Below are 20,175 nucleotides of genomic sequence, written 5' to 3'. Positions count from 1 at the left end.
GGGACTCTTTGTAATAGTTAATGCCAGTTTGTTCTCAAGAGTTTCAGGTCATTCATTGAGATATGCCATCCACATTCTACACTGTAAAATCACAAACAGAAATTTATGGTCTGACCTTCAGAGATGTTGACAATTTTTACTGAACTATTTTTTATTTTATTGAACAATTTTTATTGAAGTGCAGATGCTCAGATCCCTTGAAAATCACACCACAGCTGTATACTCCAGTAATATAATCTTGCCACACTTATGTTCTGAAATCAGTTTGGTACACACTGACATCTCTTTGTACAGTAGTCCTTTTAGTTCCTGGAAAGCCACTCCCTTTTGTCACCTAGTAACTTTTTAATAGTCAACATCAAGCTCAGAGTTTCAGAGCTAGGTACTTGATTTTTCAGTAGGACTAGGATGCAACAGTTTTCTTATGCCCTGATTAAGTTACAAACTGAAGCTACAATATTTTGGAAGTGTTCTGAATGTGAGAAGTTACAATAATATTTTCTATATTTAAAAATGGAAGTAGCTGAATGTAAGATAACAGCTGGTACAGATAAACCAAGTCAAGTACTGGAACAGATTTGGCATCTAAACCTAATGATAAGAGAAACACTTCTAAAGAGTGACCTTCAAGATAATGAAGCTACAGCGGAGTATGTGCCTAGATTGATCTCTCTCATGCAAGAGCTCAGCAGTTCCCTCGGTCAAAAGCTACAACACACTACAGAGATCCTACAAGACACCTGCCAGCTATTGAATACTCTTCAGAACAAACACAAGCAATTGGTTTCAAGTCAAGGCAAGTAAAGATGAGTTTAACATAAAGAGAATTTATTTAATATGTAATAAGCCAAATTTTGCCCTCTGACGCTCATGTGAAGTCACATTTTACATTCATTGGAACTTCAATATTTGTTCTTTCAGTAGAATATATTTTACTTTTTTTTTTCTCTGTATTTTTCTGAAGAGATAGTGAGTTAAAAAAAGGTTTCCACGTAGAATAATGAATTAAACTTAATTAATACAAAGTTTCCTTATCTATATTGGTTTGCATTATTATTTGTATTAAAAAAACCAACTAAGGGCCAATTCTTGGCTCTTCTGCCCTCTGGTCCTGCACAGTTCAAGCAAACCAGAAAGTCTTCCTCCAATCTTTCCTGAGGAAACTAAATTACTCTAGATTTTTCCCTTCTTAATGCACTGTTAAACTAGTCTGCTAATAGTATTTAATTACACAAATTTACATTTAATGGGTCAATTATGTTATTTAGTGTGGGATTCACATTAAAAATAGTTTCCTTAACAAAGGATAGCATGCTTTTGCAAACCAAAAATCTCCCCAAAATCCCACCACATCAAGAATATTTAGCCAAATATAGCAGAAAAATACAAATTCTGCCTTTAATAATATTCTAGTTTAGCACACCAGGATTAAGAAACTGAGAGATATAATTTCCTGACTCAGATCTTCAGCTATGCCTGTACTTATGAATCGTAGCTCTATGGTTTTTGTAAGATATCCAAGATCATACAAGAGCTTTCTAGTGAGAAAAGACCTGCTTGCAATTTGGTTTTCCCAACTATGTCTATGTGATCTGTATTAGCTACTTTTCATTCATTCAGAACTCTCTGATTCTCTTTTTCCAAAAAGATTCTTTTCCATAGTCTCTCTCTTTCAGATAAAACAATGAGTTAGTTAAGAAGTTAGGAGACACTTAAACATAGACTGCCACTGTATTCTGAAACTGGGTTATCTCAGGTCAGAAAAACAAGGAAAGCATAGTCCTTAAAGTGATCACATGCTTTAAAAAAAATGCACAGAAGGAAATTTTAAGGTTAACATTGTAACATGGGGAAAGGCTCTTATATATATATAGAGAGAGACCTATCTCATAGAGCTGGAAGGGACCCTGAAAGGTCATTGAGTCTAGCCCCCTGCCTTCACTAGCAGGACCAAGTACTGATTTTGCCCCAGATCCCTAGGTGGCCCCCTCAAGGATTGAGCTCACAACTCTGGGTTTAGCAGGCCAATGCTCAAGCCACTGAGCTATCCTTCCCCCCCCTCTTTAATATAATGTTGGTGAATAGTCTAAAATTACTATGTATTGATATGGTTCAGCTTTTAAACACATACATGTCAGGAAATGCAAAGGTACATAGGATAGGCAAACCTCAGTTTTCAGAATGGCTCAAGATATGGAAAAAATGGAATTGGGGAAAATTGAAAATTTCAAATAAAAATCTACATTTTTATTTCCAAATTTCAGATCCAAATTTCAGGTAATGGGGGTTTTCCAAACTGCACTTTACATGTAATATCCATGGCATCTGTAGCAATATTTTGTATTACTGTATCTAGTGCCAGCTTTAAAGCCTTAATACGCATGTTCATTGTACATAAACTCGTGTGTAGGCTGTAAGGAAAATCTGAGACAAATTTAAGGTGAAATGGCTTAATGGCTGCAACTTTATTTAGCGAATAACACACAAATTGAAACCACTTAGATGCAGGCAAATAGTTTCTGCTGTAGTGGGCGACCATGGTGATGTTTTTGTAATAGCCTTACGCTCTGGATCCTACTTATAGTATTAGGTAACAGTTTGGTCACTTAAATAGTTTTAAGATTGCTCAATAGGTTTTGCAAGCCTTGTCAGGTGATATAAGCAGTATTAACTGTTTGCTTAAACCCCTGAAGTGAGTTTGTGTCCTGCTACTGCTCCCCTTCTCTGTTATGCCAAGTGGATCTCAGATGCAACTGGAAACTGATCTTCCTCATAGCCTCTTTATCCATCCATTCTGGAATCCCTCTTTCCATACTCTTAGGATCCAAAATGTAGGTTCCCCCACATATGGCACCAGATGCATCCATATACATGTATTTGATACGTGAGAGAGATTATGATGAATTTAAATAAAAAAAATCCCCTAATTTAATTGCATGTTGTCAGCAATTTTCACAAGTGGGTGAGGGAGAGGAATACACCTTAGCTTTTCAGGTGCTTTTTTTTGGAGTCTACTCTGAGGGTTGAGAAAGCATTGGAGAAAGAGTGGAAGGGATGGAGTACATCCCCCACTGCCTTTCTTATTCTGTTTTACCTCAAAGGATTGGTGAAACAATGAGAATGTTTACTCTAGTAGGGCATCTTGAAACCACACTTGAGCTCCTCCCATATCATGTTCCTGAGATGACCATTGGGATATTCTCAGAATGAGTGCCTCAAAACTGATAATTTAGTCAGTGTAGAATCCTTTTCTTGGTATTAATTTTTAATTGTTGTGAGTTATAGTATGAACTGATTTTTTTTTTTTACATCTGGTAGAAGTGCTTAGAGCTCTAAGACTAGACACATTACAAATCAAAATACATATAAATAAAAACACTTTTTCTGTTATAAATGGACAGAATACCTGACCTTTACATATTGGCTGAGTTGCAGTTGCAGATATTGCAGGGGCATTGGGTCAGCAATCAGTTGTGCCTCTGGCTGCTGGTGTGTTGGTGGGCTGGAAATGGCTAGTGTAGATAATGAAGTAGGGACCATAGGCGCCAACTCCATGGGTGCTCCAGGGCTGGAGCACCCACAGGGAAAAATTAGTGGGTGCCCTGCATCCACTGGCAGCCAAGCTCCCCTCACCTCCTGCACCTCCTTCTCCTCCTCCTCCCCCCGCTCTGAGCGTGCCGTGTCCACACTCCTCCACCTATCTCCCAGCGTTTCCCACCTGACCACCATCAAACAGCTGTTTGGCAGCTTTAGCAAGCTCCGGGAGGGAGGGGGAGGAGCAGGAAAGTGGCGCGCTCAGGGGGGAGGTGGGGAAGAGGCAGGGCCAGAGCGGGAATTTGGGGAAGGAGTTGGAATGGGGGTAGGGCAGGAGTGGGAACAGGCAGGCCAGGGGCAGGGCCTCATGGAAGGGGTGGAGTAGGGGCGGGACCAGGGGCAGAGGGGGGTGGTCAAGCACCCAGGGGAAAGTGGGGAAGTCGGCGCCTATGGTAGTGACAGGGACAAGAGAATAGGACTTTATTCTAAATGAAGTCCCTTTTAAGGCCAGAATGGTATAGGGATATTTAGGGACATTTTGGGATTCCCTTTGTTACCTTACCAAGTATATTCTAGCTGGTCCATAAGGTGAGATATCTTGAATGGATTATGTTTACTGTACAAACCACGCACCAAATTCTTCTAGTAAATCTGTAAATGCAAAGTATTTCTAATGAAGACTGTGGAATTGCTCAGATTTACATTAGTAAACATCATGCACAATTTAGCCCCATAATGGCACATACTTGAGCCAGTAAGGGTACATGTAGAGCATGCTATACGCACTCTTTCATTTCTTTATTCTGCAACCATTTTTTTCACATTATGAAAGCAGTCATCCTTTATTGAAATCTACATTTTTGAAGTGTGAAATCTCAGATCCAAGCCATTTTAGAGTTGCTAGAGTGAAAAAATGCATCTGCACAATTTTTTTCCAACTTCAGCAATAAAAAATATGTAGTTTTCATACTCTGGTAAATGAACAAACATAAATACATTTTCTTTGGATCTTTCAAATGTTAATTCCTTGGCTAAGTACAAATATAAAAAACTTTCTTCCAAAATGTAATTTTTGGAGACCGATATAAGCCACTGAAAACGAGGACTGAAAGGAAAGGCCCATCTAATGTATAGCATCACACCAATAACATCATCATATAATACAATTATTTTTCATGTTGAAAACAATAAGGTATTGATTTACCCAGACAGCTTACTCATTAGGTGTGAAAAAAGGAGCAGTGAATGTGAGTTACTGGATTCTATTCAGAAGAGAATCACCCTATTTGGTGTCCTTTCTTTCTCTCTCTCTCAATCTTTTGCAAGTGGTAAGTGTTGCATATGGTGTTTCATCTCTATCACTTTTTTATTTGTATTGACTTGCACTGGATTTAACCTCAAAAACAAGCCTGTGAGTATCACACAGTAATGAACAGAAATATGCTGAGAAATGCTCCCAGAGGTTTGTAATGCATCTAATAAACAAAGAGAGACAGTTCCAAAACTCTCCATTTGCTACAGAGTTGACAGCAAAAGGCTTGAGGGTTGCTGTAAAAGTAATACGTCTAAAATCCTTGAACATTTTTCTTTGTAAGAATTTTCAGGAAAGGGCATAAGACAAGACAAATCAGGAAAATAAAATAATCCATTTTTCTTATAAGGTCACATTGTGACAGATATGGCAATTTCCTGTGGTGTGCTTGGGAGGCCTTACTGAATTAAGTTTATGTATCTTTGGAGTTCATTGTGTTACATGCATGGTTTATGTATTATTGTGGGCTGGGATTGTATGTAACCTCCCGAGGGATGGAATTGTAACAGACGTGAGACCCAGCGGTTCAAAAGACTATATTGAACAATGTGCCTGAGAATGTACTTTTGGAACAAAAAGTGTTAAGTGGTTTTCCTGGTGAATTCCTATTGGGAGGTGAATGCAAATTCCTCACTTCTGGTTACTAAAAAATACCCAGCCCTTTGAAGCTATGCCCTAAGGAGTGGGCCGTTGTCTATTGATTGTCTTGTATATGAGGCCAAGATCTAAAGCCCAAGGTTTAACTGGGGAATACCTAATGGGAGTTGAATGCAAATCCCCCACCTTCTTTATGCCAAAAAATCCAACAAACCAAAACCCAGCCTTTTGAAACTATGCCCTGAGGAGTGGGACATTGTCTGCTGATCACCTTATACATGAAGCCAGAAAGGCCCAAGTTGTGCAAAGGAAAGACTGAACTATTCATGGTTGTTCTGATTCTGAATCTGAGAAAGTTATGAACTTCTAATCACAAGGAAGACCCAGTTATGAGTTTTGAAGGACTGACACTTACCAGAACTCGAGACTTGAGCTGGTGTGATTAGCCTTTTAGCATACATGTAGGTTCTTTTATTGTTTTAAATTTGCTTTCTCTGTAAAGCTTTCACCTTCAGAATAAATGTGCTTGCTTAGAAAGAGCTGTGTGGTAACTTGTAACTGAGGGAAATCACATTGTTCATAGCCTTGGTAAGGTAACAAAGGGAATCCCAAAATGTCCAGCACCCATGCTTTATTTTCTCTCTAGAGGCTATGAACAGCATAATTGCTCTCAGTTACAAGTTACCATACAGCTCTCTATAAGCAAGCACATTTATTCTTAAGGTGAAAGAACATCGGTCCCAGGATATTAGAGAGACAAGATAGGTGAGGTAATCTTTTTTTATTGGACTAGCTTCTGTTGGAGAGAGAGAGAGAGAGAGAGAGAGAGAGAAGCTTTCGAGGCACACAGAGTCTTTTTAAGGTCTCAAAGTACCTTTCTCAGACCTGAAGAAGATCTCCGTGGAGCTCAAAAACTTGTCTCTCTCACCAACATAAGTTGGTCTAGTAAAATGTATTACTTCACCCATGTTGTCTCTCTTGTGTACGTATTGACTTTTTTTGCACACTATCACTAATATTTCACAGTGACATTCAATTAATTACATTTTTTCTAGATATCACTTTTATGGGTTGTCTTCAAAAAATAATTGAACTCTTTCTGGATACAGTTACACATCTTCAAGAGGCAAAAAACAAATGTTATGTTATTAGATGCAGCCATGATGATAAATCTCAATCCCAGATTGTTCAAGATGTTTTCAATGAAACAGTTGTGTGTGAAGGAGAAGAGACACATTCTGGGAAAGTATCTGCTGGTGTAAGTCAGCCACTCCAGGTAACTTCTCCCATGAATGAAAGTAAAAGTCCAAACATTCACCAAGACCAGCCAAGTGAAAACAAAACAGTGGGAAAAGAAACTGCTATATCATTAAGTGAAAAAAATCCTGATCAAGAACAGGCAGTAAGCAGAGACTTCCCAAAGCTAATGGAAAATGAAGATCACAAGCTACTACAGAGTTCACATACAGAGCAAAAAGATTACAACGGAAAGGAGGAAAGTCATGGAGCAGGGCCTTATAATAAGAAATGCCTAAATAGAACTTTTCAAGAAGTTCCCAGGAGCAATGGAGAGGATATAATTATATCTGGAAAATCCAAAGATATCTGTGATAGATCTGTAATTAATCTTTCTGATCAAGAACAGACAGTAAGTGAAGAACCCCCAACTCAGATGGAATATGAAGATCACAAACCAACAGAGAATTCATGTGAAGAAGAAAAAGATGACAACAGAAACGAGGAAATTTATGAGATTACTGGGAGCAACAGAAACAATACAATTGAGTCTACAAGGTTGGAGAATATATGCAATACACCTGCCATGAATCTTTCAACAAATGATTCAGAAAAAGTGGAAAGATCAAGTCCCTGGATGAACAAAGAGTAAGTATGGAAAAGTTGACTATTTGTAAACACACATCTGCGTGTACTCCAGCATGGAGTGCTTTATGGAGATGCATAAAGGTCAGTTCACCCTTTAGCATGGACACTTAATAAAAATGTAACCCTGCATTGAAGATTTTAATGTAGCTTCCTAAAATCTTGAGCACATAAAGGGTCAGATTCAAAACTTATTGAAACCAGTAGAAAGATTTCATTGATTGATGTCAATGAGCTTTGGATCAGGTCCCAAAATTAGGCAGCTTTCCACTAATTTGTAACAAATTTTTAATCAGTCTCACTTATATTTTTCTAGGTCCTATGCACTAGTTAGTTAATGCAAGGTATTACTGATGAGTTCCTTGTGCTTTATAAAAACTGAAAAGATAGGTAGATAATTTGGATGTATTTATTATTTAAGTATATTAAATGCATACATTAATTACTTTATTTCTTACATAATATAGGACAAAAAAAGAAAATCCCAAAGAATAATACTGTGTATTTTTCTGCAGATTTCTAGCAGAAGTGAGTGGTAAGATTGAACCTGAAGTTGCCTGTTATATTACAGCACCTTCTATCACTCTAGAAAATTTAGTATGCAGGATCATCAATGACATGAGTTCCTTGGTGGTGGAAGATTCTGAGGAGCTGGTCAGCAATGTCATCAGTGTTGCATGCTTAGACCATGGAAAACTAATTCCCTTTCCTATCAACATTGCAATCCCATTCACTGCACGCTACAGAGGAAATTATCGAGATATCATGGTGAAGGTGATGGATATGAACTTTCAATCAAGTTACTTAACTCCCATTTCCTTTGATGGGTGCCAGGGAAACCAGAAGGTTGGTGAATTCATATCTGAGAATTATGAAAGGATCTATTGTGGTTGAACAGTTAAGGTTGAGTTAAATTTTGCAATTGAAGCAGTGATTAATAAGCCATGCTTTCCATCATGAATTTCATATATTGCCAAGGTTACCTAAACACGAAGACCCACATTTTCCACTAGTTGTGGGTGCCTCAAAAGTCAGGTGCTAATTCACTCCCCCAGAACAACCCCCAATATAGGGAGGCACAAAGGTAAACCTAAAGCTGCCTATCTTCCCCTCCTCCCTCAGGTGGCTCAGAGCATAATTTGGTTCAGTGTGGATCTTTTTCTAGACTAAATTGTATTTTTCTCTCCAAGATTCCCCATGGTTGATTGGATACAAAACTCACCGATTAACATCTCTTCAGAAACATTAAATTGGAGAAGTTCTTTGCCCCAGAATAGAGATGATTCTAAAGTTTTGTTTTGTTTTAAATGTGAGCATTTGTGTGAAGTTGACAATCCTTTGGTAAATGAAACAGAGGAGAGATTACTTTGCATTTAACTTAAAGAAGAGTAACAATTATATCTTCATACACCCACCATCCCACTTACTAAACATAGGATGGCAACCTTGTTAATGACGCAGAGCCTTATTCACCACTGAAATTTACCCGAGTAACACAGTAGGGAACCAGGCTGTCAAAATGGTAATAACATTTAAGTTATTTTCATTTTGCTTCTCAGAATATAGTTAGTTCATCCATCGGAAATGATAATCTACTAACAATTGTAGCATCTTTTTTTCTCCCACAAAGGGGGCCTTTGCAGAGGTGAAAATTTGCCAGCTTGGTATTTTTTCTGTGGTGTCATGCTTAAAAAAAGAAACATTCACCATTCCAAAGAAAGGGCTCTCACAAAAGCTAAGCATGGATTCTAGAATCTCTTTCTACTACCCTCCAGAAACATTCAGTTCTCCAGTGACCATGCAGTTAAAGGTAAGTGTGAAATATTCATATTTTATTTCGCATCATGTCCATGTCACATGAGTAGTTCCAAAGAGAAACCCATCATAATGATGGAAGGCCTCCAAACAGTGTTATTACTGTGGTTCCACTGCATAGACAGCTGAGTGGCTATGGAGTGGACACTCAGGGGGACTCTGAAACCTTTATGCATAACAGTCCTGGGTTTCATGTCAACTCCAAACAGGCCAACTTGAAAGGAGGCTAGGGAAGTTTTGGCAGGACATCCACAACTCTATGGATCCAGTGCACAGGGGGATGTGTGGATTACAGTCCATAATCCAGCTCAGGGGCAGGAATAAGAGTCAGATAGACATGTGAGGCTTGTCTGACATCTGCCTATAAGGGAGAGATGGATTCCAATCCACTATAATTCTTGTAAACTTCCCCTGGAAAAAGCCTGCCTACTTCAGCTTTACATGTGGATGTTTCACCACTATGAACAAGGAAGTCAAAAGGTTTGAAATGGATCCTTTCATCTTAAGCATGGAGTTAGAACAGAAATACATTGATAATTTTTACTTCACATTTTGAGATGATTAAGAAGGCCACTTACAATAAATTGCTCACTTTCATGATTAGCCTTTCTACAGAGTAGAACCCTTGAGGAATAATAATAACTTCATAAGCATAAGCATGCAGACGTTCTTGCTGCTTTATATGAAAGTGTCCAATATGTATTTGAAAGAGGTCAGTCACTTCATTTTTGAGTGGTGTCAAAAACATAAATAGCATTTGTTAAAACCATTTAGTGTCATAGTAAACATATAATCTGCCGATATAAATGAAGCAGTAGCTATTTATATGCTTGCTATGTTCTGGGAAACAAGATTGTTCCAACAATAATAATAATTATTATAATTAAAAAATCTACACAGTGCATGAAGTCTTTGGGTCAGGCAGTGATGTATTTTGTAGGCAAATTTTCTCCGCTGTGATCCATTCCCTTTGAGCTAGTCTGGAAGTGAAAAAGAGGAGTCATCTCCCTATAAGTCAGTGGCCCTCAAACTGTGAGGTGTGCTCCCCTAGGGGGAATGTTTTTTGGGGGGGGCATGTGGTAGAGCCCTGGCCAGCCCTCGGATGGCAGGTTGAAAGCCACCTAGTTCTGCTCTGCCCCCAGACCAGCTCCAACACCACCTGCAGCTCCACACTGCCACCAGTACAGCTCTGCCCCCAGACACAGCTCCACTCGGCCCCTTGTTCCGACCCCAGCCCAGCTCTGATCCCAGCCGCAGTTCCACTCTGCCCTCTGCTCCACTCTCAGCCCCAGCCTCACTTCACCCCTTGCTCTCCCCCCCCCGCCCAGCTCCATTCCACCCCTAGCCCAGCTCCAGGCCTGGCCACTCTGCCCCCTGCTGTGCTCTCAGACGAAGTTCCACTCCAAATCATAACCTGCTCTGTCCCCGGCCCAGCTCTGCTCTCATTTGCTCTCTGCCCCAATGCCAGCTCTGCCTCTAGCCTCAGCTACTCCCCCATCCCCAGTTCTGCCCCCAGCTGTGCAGTAATAGAGAGGGGTTGCAGACAGATTCCATTACTGGTAAGGGGGGGCATGACAGAAAAAGTTTGTGCACACTGCTATAAGTCCTATGCTGGGAATACCTCATTGTGTGGGTGTCCCCAGCAGACATAGAGCTGAAAAAAACCTGTTACTATTCCTTCCTCCTTGGAGTCACAAGCACAGAGGGTGTTCCTAGAGTAGGGAGGTCAGGAATGGCTGGACTATGATATGCTTCAGCTATTCCTAGATAGTGTATTGCTCCTAGGGGCTTATAACCAGCTGGTCCAAAGTTAGAGAACTGGAAGGCTAGGGACAGAGAATCTGGGAGATAAAACTGGCTACCTTATAGCTTCTCTGATCTGGTGCATCCAGAAAATCTGACCCTATGTTTGTAAATATGTGTAAATAATTACTTGTAATAATAATGATATGAATATGCTCCATCCTTTCTCAAGCAAAATTCCCAGTGTAGTCAGTGAGAGTTTAATCTAAGAACCTCAAGATTTGGCCTAGCTGTAATATGTAAATGAAAACATTAACAAGTTAAATCAGAGAAGTGGCATGACTTTAAAGTTCTTGGCAAATAAAATGTGTCTAGAAAGAATAATAAAAAATTAATATAAGAATACAGACAAAAAGGTAGTATATAAATTCTACCTTGCATCTGAAGAAGTGGGTTTTTTTACCCATGAAAGCTTATGCCCAAATAAATCTGTTTGTCTTTAAGTTACCACTGGACTCTTTGTTGTTTTTGTGGATACAGACTAAGCCGGCTACTCCCGATACTTGATACCTTTTAAGACAATCACACACAGTAACAGGAGTCCAAATTATTTAATTAACAATGGCAGAATTTTCTGATGACACTGTTGCAAAGCACTTGGTTGTGCATTTGGTAAAATGATAGAGAAAGGAAGAACCTTAGAGCTCTTCAACAGAGTTAAAGAAAAAAAAAATCTATATGATCTCAATTAAAAAAATGTCAAGAGATTTAGTGAAATGCAACTCTCCTCCAGTTCCTGAAGTTAAACTAAAATGATTTTTTTAAAGCAATTTTGTTTAATTACTTGTAAATTAATTATTTTGTTACTTGTTATACATAGGTCCAGCCAATTGAGCCATCACTGGTTTCCATATTAAAGGCAAAATATGACATGTACCATTCAGTAGTGTCTACTAGCCCACTGGTTCATATCCAGCATCCTTCATCCCAGCCATTTAATAAGTCAGTCAGTGTTGTTCTACCCTGTCCTCCAAATCCAGAAAAAAAGAGACCAGGAGATGCAACAGAACATGCAAGAGCATCTAGTGCCACTGTAACCAGGGTTACAACTGCATATCATCTTCGGTAAGTGAGAACTTCTACCTACACATCCAGCAAGATCAAGACATCAAAGGAATTGCAAATAGTCCTGACTAAACCATTTTTATATTAAAATGGATTCTTCACCTTAAAGTGTCCTGAAGGTGTCCTCTTCAAAAATATAATGGGCTAGATTTTCAACTGATGTAAAACAGCATAGCTCCATTTTCTTCAATGAAACCACCCCGACCTACACCAGCTGGGGATCTCACCCAGTGTTTTTAAACAGAAGATGGGGGAAAATTGAGACATTTATAGCAAAGAAGAATTTAGCTGTTTTCATTTGATTTAACACCAGATTTTGCCACCTTGACTCACATTGAGTAGTATCTTACTCCATGTGTCGTCCAGAATACAACTCAATTCGAGTCAGGGTGGCAACATTTGATTCTTAATGTGTAGCTACAGTCATGTCCAGGATTCACTCTTCATTGCTGTACACGTCTGAGTTTATTTCCTAGCAGAACAAACTAAAGAAAACCACTCACTCTAAGTCTTGTTTCCTACTCAATGCTTCTTCATGGCCATTAATGACATCAAGTACAATGTGAAACTTAAATAGTCCAACGCACAAAAGAATCAATATTTCCAGCTGCCCAGGACAGCAACCTTATAATGGGCAGGTGGCCAGCCTGGTCTCCAGGCTCTACTCTAAAAGGCCAGAAGGTTATATGGGTCAAGAGTTCCAAAACCTAGTGATTATTTGTGTGCCTTAATTTCACGGTGCCCAGCACTGCTCAGCTTGATCAGAGGGTGGACACACAGCACCACATTTCTTTCTGAAAATCAGCCCCTCCCCCTTAGAAAATAGAGGCAACTATAATCACTAGTCACTTTTGGTAATCTTGGTGACAAGTCCCAATAGTAGTTCTTAACTGACAGATTAATGAAGTGCTCCTGACAATGAAACCCACTTGTCTGCTTCCCTGGGTAAAGGCCTGCATAAAACTCTGTAGTAGGAACAGCGGTAGTGGAATTTCTTTTTAGGGACCCGTTGGAGCAGGTTGCTGTCAGCCTAGAAATGTTCCTCCCCTAAACCCCAAAGAGGTGTTTAACCCATACTACTGATCCTTTGAAAATTGTCTTTACATGATGGAATATATATTATAAATAGGCTTCTGCACAAGCAGGGGTCTAGGTGATAAAGGGAGTAAGTGTTCCTATTTTTCACTTCTGGAAACTTCCTTAGATTACTTTATTTAAAAGGATTAAGTCTCATTCTAATCCCGTGTAGACCCTCATCCTCATCATAGATCCACCCTGTGATTTGGCAAGGTTGGTCATCACTGCTTGTGGAAAGTTCCAAACTGATATCCTGAACCAGGGATGTTGGATGGTGCACAAATGCTTGCATCTCATCTGCCCACACTTAGCAATGCTATCAGCCTAGAGCTGTGTAAACTATATGACTTCAACTTCAGAAGTACTTGAATTTATGCTAGGTTCTAATTTGAAGTGTGCCTGTAACATGGATTCAATAAATGTCTTAGAACTCTTTAAAGCATAAGCTTATACCACACACATAATGCAGAGCAGAAACAGACTCAGGGTCTATACGAAACAGGGTTCAAACTAAACTAAAACACCTGAGGGACACAGGTGTGTGTGTGTGGGGGGGCAGTTTGTCCAAAAAGCTCAGCCGCTGAACTTATGTGTCCATGAAACACTGTGCAGCATCTATATAATCTTGATTCAAACTTTTGCTTTCTTTGGATATCTGCAAAATTTCTCAGGCCATTTTTTAGAGTGTATTTAGGCTTTTTTTCAGAACACCTGATTTCCCACCGCTCTAGCTGAAGTCCATAGGAAGTGAAGGAGCTCAGCTTTTTTGAAAATTGGGCCCTTAAAGGTCAAGCTTTGTTCATAGGGATAGGCTGGGTGGAGGAGGTCACATTGTGTTTTTTTTGTGACCCTGATTGAGTCTGTCCCATGTCAGATTGTTCACTCCAGTTCAGCAGAAACTATTTTAATTTTGTTCTTCCTTGATAAGTGGCCTTTCTGCTGAGATCTCTGATCTAGCTGAAGAAGTCAGAAATAAACCATATCTCCTAGCTGCTGTGTTTCTCTGGCTCCGATAGACAGCATCTTAGTGTGCTATTGTATGTAATTTCCCCACTTGTTGTTAACTGTCTTATTATGAGTTTATATTTTGGTTCACATAACAACTATAACTAGTTTCGAAAGGCTAGTTTATTTTCCCCAAGATCAGACTTTTGGTTTTGCACAGGGCTAAAGCGTACTTCCACTTCTGGTGAATCGGTGCAAATCAGATGACCCTGTCAAAAGCAAACCTTGATATAAGTTTTGCTCAGTATTAGACTATAGGTTAACTACATTCATTTGGACATGAACCTTTCCAAATTACAGAGCCTGAGTATACCTGGAAACTAGTCCATACATGCCATTTTCTAGATGCAGTTTTTCAGTAAGAGACAAACCATACCAGATGGTCTGCAGTTAGGCAGGTTAAAGAGAAGGGAAAAGACACTGCTACAACACAAGTGTTTAATATCCACAGAGCTTTATTTTAACCTTTGTAATGATATCTCATGTCTTGTGGTTTTCCAGGGCAATGAGTGCCTCGGTGAGAAAACATGGAGAGAATCTCGGTGAATCCTTGAAAGTATTGGGTTACAGAAGCAAAGAAGAGGAGTGGGTTGTGCTTGATGATGTTATTGTGCGGAATGCACGGAACGGACTTGTATCTTTTGAAGTAGATGAGTATTTAGAAAGGTAACACATAAATAATTGAAAGAAATTATTTAGGTAAAATATTCATATCCGAACAAATTGATGAATGGGAACTTACTAGAGCTGAGAAATCATTCACTAAGAATTATTTTGCTTGCCAAAGTTTGGCTTTTTCAGTCTGTAAATGTTTCGTGATATACTGATGACTTTCTTAGATTTGTATGTTATGAATAATTATGCCAAAATTTTTATTTTGGTAAATAATTCTTCATCTGCATATTGTGCACAAACTTAACATAGAATGCACTTGACATTTGAAATATGAGTTATAGTAATTAATTTTGATTGGACAGTGTGTTTCTGCTCCCTGATTGGATGAGCATAACTCTGTTTTAAGATTTGATGTTGACATATATTCTCTAGTATTCACTTAAAATTCTCTGTTTATGTAAAGATTCTGCCAACAAACTTTGTATGATAGATGATGCCTGGGAACCAAAACAACATAGGTCTAACCACACTTGACACAAATGCATTTAAACCTTACAAAAATCAATTTGTGATTTGTTTTCCCCAGAATTTATGCACATGACTTCATACATATTGGGCTTAGTGCTGCAATCTTTATGCAGGATAAACCCCTATTGATGTCTATTGGAGTTCTGGAAAAATAAGGTCTCTGTGCTCAAAACCTTGAATGTTAGAATAAAGACCTTACTGTGTCGAACTGCGAAGTATTTGGGAGTATGCTGAAAGTGCAGATTACTATGTACATGTGCAGCAGTTACCTCTGTCATTCACTGTAGTTTATTACTGTATGATTTTGAAAGCAAAATAGAGAATTTTGTGATATGCCCTAACACTGAACACCTAACACTTAAGTTTCTTACAAGTAGCAGCAAGTTGTGTATCTTATTCATGTCAAATATCCAGATTTACATCTGAAAATGTTGTTAGAGAGGCTCATTGTATCTTGCATTATTGTTCCATCCAGTTAAATAATCTAAATGGCTCTAGAAGTTAAAAGATCTGTAAACACGTCAGGAAGAAACATGGGGGGGGGGGGGGAGAGAGAAAAATCAGCTCTCTACATACTGAATGATAAATATATTGCTATTAAAATATGTAACAAAATTGCCTCCGTTTCATCATATCTTAAAAATATAAAATGAAACTAATATATAAATTCACATAGTTTTAAATACTTATTTAAAATCTTTCATTTAGTATGGTATAAAGGTCTAAAATGAGACTGCTTTTGTATTTATCCTCTGTAATGTACATACTACATTTGTAATTACAATATAGTTGATCAAATATGAGTAAATGTATTTCAGCTGAAGATCCTACAGACTATATGTTAGTCATCATTTCTATAAATTTTTTGATGCACATTAATTCTACTTCCCTCAAAACCAGTTACCCTCTTATTCCAATTACAATATTTTGATTCATTGGCTGTTTTTTGAGTCTTTATGAGAACTGAAATAATATAGGGATTAACATACCTGAACTGACCACTGAGAATTTATTCTAATATTCTGTGTAACAGTAGTCAATGCCACTGGTAGATGTTTCAGATGGAAGTATAACCTTCCCATTACAACCAAGACCATTTAGTTATTCAATACTGTATTGTAAGACAGCAAGAAAAAAATTTCCTGCCCCCAGCTTGTGGTTATTTTATGCCCTGAAGCATGAGTTATTCATATACATATCTAGCCTTTCATATTTTGTTTTAAGTCAATAATATCCTCTGGCAACAAGGTCCAAAAGGTACACAGCACAGAAGACATTTCATTTCCCTTTCAAATGTACTATTAAAATGCCCAGTTGGAATCAATGGGATTTTTGTTGAAAGTCAATAGGACTTAGGATAAGTGCCAAACTCACAATTGAAAATTTTACCTATGGCCTTTAATGGGAGAAAAATTATGTACAACAGAGGAATGTTTCAATAAAGCTTTCAGCCCTGAACAGCTTGACTTTTGGCCTTATGTCATACCCCAGGAAACTAATCTGAGCATTTTTTTCCTACCTTGAGGAGGAAAAATGTGATAGAATGGTCATCAATTATCTGAACCACTGTATTATCTTGCTTGATAAGTTGCAAAAGGTAAATAAAACTATCATTCAATTAAGAATTAAGCGTCACCTCGGGGACTACTTATTTTCTTCTCTCTTCTTAATGCAGCTTTATTGTCATTCGCCTCTCATTTGCCATGGACAATACACATCTAGTTCTGTTTATTCAGGCTCTGGAGGAAGCCATTCGCAGCACCATGGCTAATGTCGTACTATATCGGAAAAAAGAAAACCCTCATAAAATAGTTGTTTTACTGGTTCTGTCGAAAGAACTGAACTGGGAGCTGCAAAGCCTGCATGAGGAGGGATACTTTGGTCCTCCAGAACCAACGCAACAGTTTCAACTAAGAGAAGGAGAGCAGATTCATTTTAGATTTAGTGGCAACATATTTGCCTCAGGTAAACTGGCTGTTTCTTGTACATAAATACAATCAAGTGAACAAATCTGATATAATATAGACCTTTGTCTTGCTTCCACTTGTTGCAAATAGCGAGCTTGCATTTAGTTAATTATTTGAAATGGCACAATTCGGTGTTCTCATTCAATCCTTATTTTTTGTAAACTTGTAATTCAATAGGCAACCACTCCACTATGATTACATGAAAAGAAGTTCATATGGTGAAATCCTGGCCCACTTGACATTAATTGGTATTTTGTCAATTTCTTCAATAGGGCCAATATTTTACCCATAGCCCTCCCTTTTCTACTAATCTCCTTTTATGGTTGTTTTAAGAACATCTCATTTGGGTTAAATGGATTTTAAATCAAAAAGGACAGATTCTGCTCATTTACCTCAGTGTAAATCTGGAGTAACTCAATTGACTTTAATGGATAGTGGCATCTAGGGCATATTAATGCTGTTGTTGGTGGCCCTCTGACTTAATTAATGTGATGATGGCCTATTGTTTAGAAATTGCGTAAGTGCTCACAGTTGGTCTAACTCCTGTCATTCACTATTGCAATGGTAAGAACTATTCACTGCAGCGGGAGTAGAGGTAGCTCAACACTAAGCACTTTTGAAAATCCCACCCAAAATATTTATGCTCTTCTTTGCCAGGTTTTAAAATGAATTATGAGTGTGTAGTTTACCACCTTCAGAGGTCACATTGTAAGACAACCCTGGAAAAAGCATACTGAGAAAACTTTTTTTTGGGGGGGAAGGGAAGAGGGGATAGAGGGAGTGCAGGCTGAAGGAGTTTGCACCAGTGGTGCAAGAAAACTGTCTCCTGGTTTTTGGTTCCTCCTGGTTCCATCATCAATTTTCCCTCCCAAGTGGAACATCCTGAAAGGCCCTGAACTTTGACCAGCTGCTCACCTCAAAAAGTGTAACATTTAACAAAATAGCACACATTGTTTCCTAGAGCCTTAGGTACAATATTATCTTCTGCTTGTACTAAATTCATTGTCAACATGGACTTTCATTTCTTCTCTCCATGGTTTGTATTTCATTAATTTTATCATGCCATGTGCATTGCTTTTCAATCAGCAGCACCTCTCTCCTTAGAGGCACTTTGAGGCAGTTAACTGCAAAGATAATGTAACTGTTAATGTAAGTGGCCAGGAAAGATTAGCTGTTGCTCTTTGTTTCATGTTTAGGTCCCAATCCTGAAAACAATTTTATTTGTATAAGTCCTATTGACTTATCTTGCTCCCCAAAAGACTGTGTTTATATGTCATAGAATCAGACATTAAAACTCAGTATAAGAAATACATCTTTTTATACTGAATACAGATGATGGGAAGGATTTTGGAAAAGTCTACAGGCTTATTTTTCATTCACAAAGAAAGCCCAGACTGGAGCTCCAACTCAAAGAAGTGGATGAATTCGGTAACTACAGCTCACCTCATTACAAGGGAACTGCAGTATTTTACAAAATAACCAGAGAAACAATAGCCAAGAACTGGGATCAACCCCTTCTGCCTGCTGACTATCAGGACCAGTCACCTTTATACAAGTTAGCGCTAACCTTACCAAAGGTAAGTTCCACAACTCCTTACTATTTGAAGTCTCTCTGTTCCAGACATTTTTATGAGATTAATATATCCTTTATCCGTAAAGATCCTAATTTGTTTTACAAACTACAGTCAGACAAAGGAATAACCCACCTATAAAATGTCGCTGCTGAGGGCAGGGTTGAAACACAGTAGCTTTTTCACCTTGCATAGCACCACCAGATATTAATTTAGGACTGGAAATAAAGAATCTCATCCAACTGAAATTGTGGGGGGAATGTAATTGCCCAGTTGAAGTTTATCCAGGATACTGCAATTCACCCCCTGCCTCCCGCTCTCCAAAACATACCATGGAATGGCTACAAGTGGTCAGTATTGGAAGTTACTATTAAATAGATAGGGGCTAGATCATGCCTTTAAGGCAGAGCCCAGTGTTTGGGAAGGTGCAGAGCCACAATTTCAGGGGGAGCTCAGGGAAGAATTTAGACTACCCATTTTTCTTAAGTATCCATAGATATACTGTCATCTTTGAACCTGAATACTTCATCCCCTTGCATGCCTGGTAAGTCTCTATAAATTTGTCATGTGTGTTATTGGCTTGTCTCCATCTCTAAGACATGCATACAATTTTCAACAATCTTCTCTCTCTTGAAATGTCACTCTGTTGCCTCCTCAAGACCCAGATCTCCAGACTCTAAGGTACAGTGAAATGCCAATTGACCTCCAATACCAATATTGTATCACCTTCAGCCTGAAACATCTTTACTCCATCTCCCAATTTATTACAGAACTCTGTTTTTAAAATCCTCCCCAGATTTGCTGCAAGACCTTGTGAACCATGTTGTAAACTGCCATAGCTCCATCGAAGTCTAGGCCAATTTACATCAACTGTCAATGTCTCCATTTCTCATTCTATTCCTCCCACTTTTATAGCACTAGTCTCCCGCCATTGTCCCTTTTCTGCAGATCTGAAACAGCCTTCTTTGCTTCTTTGTTTCCCCATTACCATACTCTATTTTTCTCTCCCTCTGCTATTTTTTGCTATCTAAAAGGTTGAAACTGAATGATTAAGTTGTATACATTTTTGCACCAGGATAGGTTTTATTTAAGTGAAATATAGTACAAAATTCTGTTATAAGACAATATACTCCTTTGCCTTTAAAAACAAAAACTTTTCAGCAAAGTTAGCCTCCCTTGAGAGCTATCTACAACAGTTATATGTGGCACTTCCCTGGAGAATTAAAGGGGATTCTTAAAGAAAATCTATTTCTTTGGACCCAGGCTTCACTTTGTTTCCTTTCCTTCCTCCCCTAATTCTGTTGTTTATTTCATCTTCTTTCGTTTTGGTGCATAATAAGAATCATATTATGTATGGCATGGGATGGTACTTGCAATAACCTGCATTTGCACCTATCAAGTGCCT

At 38.6% G+C, this 20,175-nt stretch overlaps 1 protein-coding gene across 1 annotated transcript in view; it reads left to right on the top strand.

Annotated features, from left to right (window-relative positions):
* The first annotated feature begins 513 nt into the window (after positions 1-513).
* The window catches only part of DTHD1 (death domain containing 1), a 35,874-nt gene continuing 16,212 nt past the window's right edge, over positions 514-20,175 (top strand). Inside the window, exons 1-8 of the mRNA XM_034772220.1 lie at positions 514-796; positions 6,499-7,327; positions 7,840-8,170; positions 8,955-9,134; positions 11,763-12,007; positions 14,591-14,755; positions 16,908-17,197; positions 18,532-18,776. Of these exons, the coding sequence (XP_034628111.1) occupies positions 514-796; positions 6,499-7,327; positions 7,840-8,170; positions 8,955-9,134; positions 11,763-12,007; positions 14,591-14,755; positions 16,908-17,197; positions 18,532-18,776 (2,568 nt within the window). The remainder of the gene's footprint in view (positions 797-6,498; positions 7,328-7,839; positions 8,171-8,954; positions 9,135-11,762; positions 12,008-14,590; positions 14,756-16,907; positions 17,198-18,531; positions 18,777-20,175) is intronic.

Source organism: Trachemys scripta, chromosome 5 (assembly GCF_013100865.1).
Source record: "Trachemys scripta elegans isolate TJP31775 chromosome 5, CAS_Tse_1.0, whole genome shotgun sequence".
In the NCBI taxonomy this organism is placed as follows: Eukaryota; Metazoa; Chordata; order Testudines; family Emydidae; genus Trachemys; species Trachemys scripta.
This window is presented reverse-complemented; position numbering and strand designations above follow the sequence as displayed.